Genomic DNA, 6,271 nt, shown 5'->3' on the forward strand with positions numbered 1-6,271 from the left:
AATTCTTTTCGCAGTTTTACGATAGTGGAACCAATAGAGATTTCGTGTCTTATCGGAAACTTTAAAAGCTTATATGTTTTAAAAGCCTTTATATGCTCTGTGAAACGTACGTGCATACATACAATTTTTCAAAGTTATATAAACAGCATTCATTGTTAATTTGACAATATTAAGTATATCATCAGTATCTATTTCAAATGATTTAAAGCTAGAGATTCCATATCGGTTATTGCGACATGATGTAGATAATATGCAATAAATCATAATTTCAAAATTTAAGGTAAGCTACGTAAGTTGTAAGTTTAGAGCAGTTAAAGCGAATTGTTTTTATTTGGAAACAAGTATGACGTGAACTCAGAATCACTAGCCGGAACTACGTGTCGCCACGAGATTTTTTGGGAAATGCGATGAATTCATCTCATACTTTGTGGTGCTTAACTTATATACCTTCTTTTTGCAGTGTAAAATCTCGAATTTTATAGGTCTTAAAGGAGAAAACTTTTTTGATATGGCAGCAACACGGTCAAAAATCTAGATTCAGTTAAGACAAATTGCTTCAAATGTTGACAAAAATTATTACAACTTTTGATAGAGGGACAACTGAAAAAAACTGACTATAGCTCCCATGACTGGTTTACGTCATCCGTTTTTTTGATTTTAAATAACTCTCGAGCCTTTTATTGTCTCGTTGACATTGAGAGGGAGGTTTTCGATGGTAGTTATTGACAGGTGTGGACTGGTGATGGGGTTCGGAGTCGAAGCGTATGACCAACGTGGTTCTTGTTTGACATGCTATTTGGTACGATATAAATCGTTGACACACTTGGATTTGTGATATGCAGCAAAGATGGAAATCCACAAACTGGCAATAATGATACAGACATTCACTACAATAACACTCCAAAAAAAAAAAACCCAAAGCAATCGTGAGCTTAAAACACCTCGATCTCCTTGTTAAACAACCGGAGCCAGGGAACATTGTGGGCTTTTTATCATTGACACATTTCAAGGTTGAATAACTCGCGAAGTATGTAAGGTTGTATGCCATATTATTTATCGTGTCAATCTAAGAAAACAAACCGGGGGTATTGCATTGACACTGTATGCTTCTTTATTGTATGACACCACCTGAAAACAAAAATAAGAGAATGATTCGTTCTGTCATATCACTCATAGTGCGAAAGAAGCGGAACGAACTGGAGAGAAGCTTGCGGTTTGTCATTCAAAAGAGCTGGTTGTAACGGGGAGCTTTAGATCGGATAATTGCGCAAACATAAGATCACAGGTAAGCTATCATGAAATAAAACTTTGATAAATTTGGAATAATATGTTTGAAACCAAATTGATGTCGTTGCAGCTGTTCTTAGGTTATATAAACCTGAAATGTGTCAATGATTTGAAAAAAAAACACTGTAAATAACAAGTTATCTATATCAAAATTACTTTTATCTACTCAAGAATCATAACTCAGCTACCACAGGGCGTACAGTATTAAAACCTATAGCAATCAAAACCTGAATAAATTATACACCTATGGCAAAAAAAATAAATGGATGAAGTCTTACATACCTTTGGAATTATTCAAACCTGAAATGTGTCAATGTTAAAAACCACACTGTAAATATAATATATATATATATATATATATATATATATATATATATATATTATATATATATATATATATAATTCAAGTATAGTTATGATCAAATTTTACAATATTGTTGCGAGCATTCGCTATCGTCAGGAAGTTAAAGTAGATTGTTGTGTTTATCGTACTTTTTTAGCTTTGCGGGTATGGAGGTTCGTAATTACAAAAAAGGTATTTGTTTCTATGTTTGCATGAAGATGTTAGTTCGTTTCTTATGATGAGTGTTGCCATGTTCGCTTTTGTGATGATGATGATGATGATGATGATGATGATGATGATGATGATGATGATGATGATGATGATGATGATGATGATGATGATGATGATGATGATGATGATGATGATGTTAACAATAATAATAATAATAAGAAGAAGAAGAAGAAGAAGAAGAAGAAGAAGAAGAAGAAGAAGAAGAAGAAGAAGAAGAAGAAGAAGAAGAAGAAGAAGAAGAAGAAGAAGAAGAAGAAGAAGAAGAAGAAGAAGAAGAAGAAGAAGAAGAAGAAGAACAAGATGATGATGATAATAATAATAATGATAATGATAATAGTAATAAAAAGAAGAAAAAGAAAAGAAGAAGAAGAAGAAGAAGAAGAAGAAGAAGAAGAAGAAGAAGAAGAAGAAGATGATGATGATGATGATGATGATGATGATGATGATGATGATGATGATGATGATGATGATGATGATGGTGATGATAATAATAATAATAATGATAATGATAATAGTAATAAAAAGAAGAAGAAAAGAAAAGAAGAAGAAGAAGAAGAAGAAGAAGAAGAAGATGAAGCATAATGATAATAATAGGAAGAAGAAGAATGATATTAATAATAGAAGTAATAATAATAAAAATGACAATAATAATTAATAATAATAATAATAATAATAATAATAATAATAATAATAATAATAATAATAATATAATAATAATAATAATAATAATAATAGTAGTAGTAGTAGTAGTAGTAGTAGTTAGTAGTAGTAGTAGTAGTAGTAGTAGTATAGTAGTAGTAGTAGTAGTAGTAGTAGAGTAATAGTAGTAGTAGTAGTAGTAGTAGTAGTAGTAGTAGTAGTAGGCATCCTTCCGTCTCAAGAGACGATGGTTTGCGCCCTGTATGGCTTTAGTCTCATCAGTCTTGTTGAGAGCAACGACGGGTGTGACTCAGCAGACCAATCCTTCCATGGCAGTCTCTACCGCAGTTGTTGCACACGTAGTTTGACTGTGTGTTTGGTATTTGGATCTGCTACCTCTCTTTCCTCCTTGCTCTCCTCAAACGTCATCTTTCTCCTCTCCTCACCCCTCTTCACTCCTTCCATCACCGCATATCTCCAGTCGCTGCGGTCGTCAGCAAGTGCCTCCCAGGTGTTTGAGTCGGTGCCTGTCAATTTCACGTCTCGTTTGCAGACATCATAGAAGCGCAGAGCTGGGCGGCCAGTTGGTCGTCGTCCAGAAGCTAGTTCACCGTACATGATCTCTTTGGGTATGCGTCCATCGTCCATCCTGTGTACGTGACCAAGCCATCGCAAACGTCGCTGGCAGAGCATGAGATGCATACTGAGGGAGTTCGCTCTTTCTAGCACTGCATTGTTAGTGAGTCTGTTCTGCCACCTGATGCCGAGAATTCGTCGTAGACAGCGAATGTGGAAGTTTTCCAGGCGGTTCTCCTGTCTGGCATATGTTGTCCAGGATTCACTGCCATACAGTAGACTACTGAGTACACATGCCTGGTATACTCTGAATTTGGTGTTGTGCCATGACAGCGGCAGCTTTGGCGATGCACTTGTCTAATTCTGCATCAAGTGAGAGGTTGCTAGTGATGGTTGTGCCCAAGTATGTGAAGTGATCAGTGACTTCTAGTTCCTCGTTGTCAATGTAAATTGCTGGTATAGAGGGGACATCCTGACACATTACATTTGTTTTCTTGATGCTGATCGTCAGCCCGAATTCCCTGCATGCGTGGGAAAACCTGTCCATCAGCCGCTGAAGGTCTTCCTCGGTATGCGCGCATAGAGCTGCATCATCTGCAAATAGCAGTTCCCTAATGAGGACTGTGCGGACCTTGGTCTTTGCTCTCAGCCGTGCCAGATTGAACAACTTCCCATCACTTCTGGTGTGTAAGTGGACTCCTTCTGAGGACTCTTTGAATGCAAACTTCAGCAGTAAGGAGAAAAATATACCAAACAAAGTCGGTGCGAGGACACAGCCATGTTTCACGCAGCTGCGCATGGGGAAGGGTTCAGAGGCTCCACCGTCGTAGCTGATGGTACCCTTCATGTCGTCGTGGAAGGAGGCAATGATGCTAAGCTGCTGAGGAAGACAGCCAATCTTATTTAGCATCTGGAAAAGGCCCTTCCTGCTAACAAGGTCAAATGCCTTTGTCAGGTCAATAAATGCAATGTAGAGGGGCATCTGCTGTTCTCTGCATTCTCCTGAAGTTGACGTACTGAGAAGATCATGTCCACTGTCGGCCTCTTGGCTCTGAAGCCACACTGCGACTCTGGGTAGATACGTTCGGCGAGGACTTGCAGTCGAGCGAGGACAACGCGCGCAAAGACTTTACCCACAATGCTCAGTAGAGAGTTATTACAGTCACTACAGTCTCCCTTGTTTTTGTAGAGGGTGATAATCTTGGCATCACGCATATCCTGAGGTACCTTGCCTTCTCTCCAGCAAAGACACAGGAGTTTATGTAGTGGTTCTAAGAGGGCTGGCTTTCCACATTTGATGATTTCGGGTGGTATACTGTCGTCAATGGGTGCTCTGCCACAGGCCAGAGCATCGATTGCTTTGCTGAGCTCCTCCATAATTGGTTCTGCGTCTAGTTCATCCAGTAGTGGCAGTTCTTCAATTGCGTCTAACGCTTTTTGGGTGACAGAGTTTTCTCTGGCGTAGAGTTCCAAGTAGTGCTCTAACCATCTTCCCATCTGCTTGTCCTTGTCTGTGATGGCGTCCCCTGTCTTTGATTTAATAGAAGTAGAAGAAGAAGAAGAAGAAGATGATGATATTAATAATAATAATAATGATAATGATAATGCTAATAGTAATGAAAAGAAGAAGAAAAGAAAAGAAGAAGAAGAAGAAGTAGAAGAAGAAGAAGAAGAAGAAGAAGAAGAAGAAGAAGAAGAAGAAGGAGAAGAAGAAGAAGAAGCATAATAATAATAATAGGAGGAAGAAGAATGATATTAATAATAGAAGTAATAATGATAAAAATGACAATAATAATAATAATAATAATAATAATAATAATAATAATAATAATAATTATTATTATTATTATTATTATTATTATTATTATTATTATTATTATTATTATTATTATTATTATTATTATTATTTCCGGTCAACATGGCTGACACCTGTTGGCACTGAGCCTCCGCTCAATGAATAGTTTCTTGTCTCACTTGTCAAATGCTTTTGGAGGAATGAAGTCCATTTTGACGCTGGAAGGTTAAATGTAAGAACACTTATAAGTAAAGTTAGAATTGATCAATTCGCCGAGGATGTGTCAAATTATAAATTAGATATTACTTGTTTACAAGAAAACAAACTAGAAAATGGGGCTGATCGAACTATAGGTAGCGGTCGGCTTATTTGTTTTCCTTCTAACTCTCGATTCTACGGATATGACTTCTTCATAATTGAAAAAATGGAAACATTCAATCAATAAGTGTTGGAAGTTATCTCACCGTATTTGTGTGTTACAACTACAGGGGGGCATATCACATAATCCAAACAACAAACACCAATATAAAGACAAAGGACAATTTCCGTCATCAATGTTTACGCACCAACAACGGAAATAGCAGAAAATTTCCCGGAAGAAATAAAAACTTTTTACAGAAATCAAAACGAAACTATTAATAATCTAGGAAATAAAACACTGCTAATAAATATACCAGAGGCGACAAATATAAAATATATATTCCAAGATTTCAGACCAAAATAAGACAGAACTCAATAATTTTACGTATAGTGAAAATATGGATTAGTCTCCGATTCAACACAAGAAATGCATGTTCTTTGAATCAATTTACAATCTTAGCTGATAGGGAGTTAAAGTCTCTGAAATTTAAGTATGACTTATTTGTTTTATTCTATTTTATATTCGATTAATTTCTGAATTCAGTTTGATTTTAATTTTTATTTATTTATCTATTCATTAATTTGTTTGGTTAATTTAGTTATTTATCCGTTTATTTATTTACTTATTAAAACTTATATTGTTATGTGGATAATTGTTTCCATTACTTTCATGATTTTGTAGACTGGATTGTAAATGTTGACAAGTAAAATGCATGAAATCTGAAACAATATTACATCATTATAATTTATCAGAGGCTTATGTATGAATATTATCGTTGTTGCTTTCATGATTATTTTTGTCATTAATATTTCATTGTAATATTTACTTTGTACATTTAGGATCATTCGATTGTGACCAACGTTCAATTACCAGTTTTCTACGATAGTATTTTTCAATTTTACTTTGCCGTATTGATATAATTTTCCTTACATTCAAAGTTATGTAAAACCGTATGTGAATTCGAGGGGTAAACGAAATTATAACGGAGAAAGACTGGTAGATTGTTTGTCACAAACAGCGCAGTTAATCACACTTCTCG

General features: G+C 35.6%; 2 protein-coding genes across 2 annotated transcripts in view; one reads left to right on the forward strand and one right to left on the reverse strand.

Moving 5' to 3' along the window:
• The first annotated feature begins 1,180 nt into the window (after nt 1-1,180).
• LOC144970574 (3-galactosyl-N-acetylglucosaminide 4-alpha-L-fucosyltransferase FUT3-like) overlaps nt 1,181-6,271 on the forward strand; it is a 22,110-nt gene continuing 17,019 nt past the window's right edge. Inside the window, exon 1 of the mRNA XM_078910342.1 lies at nt 1,181-1,285. The gene's annotated coding sequence lies outside the window, so the exon portion shown is untranslated. The remainder of the gene's footprint in view (nt 1,286-6,271) is intronic.
• On the reverse strand, nt 4,028-4,573 carry LOC144971775 (uncharacterized). The gene has a single exon (XM_078912848.1). It carries the CDS (start codon nt 4,571-4,573, stop codon nt 4,028-4,030), a length of 546 nt encoding a protein of 181 aa, XP_078768974.1.

The sequence above is a fragment of the Berghia stephanieae genome, chromosome 4 (genome assembly GCF_034508935.2).
Source record: "Berghia stephanieae isolate SIO BIC M18660-M18661 chromosome 4, UCSD_Bste_1.3, whole genome shotgun sequence".
Lineage (NCBI taxonomy): Eukaryota > Metazoa > Mollusca > Gastropoda > Nudibranchia > Aeolidiidae > Berghia > Berghia stephanieae.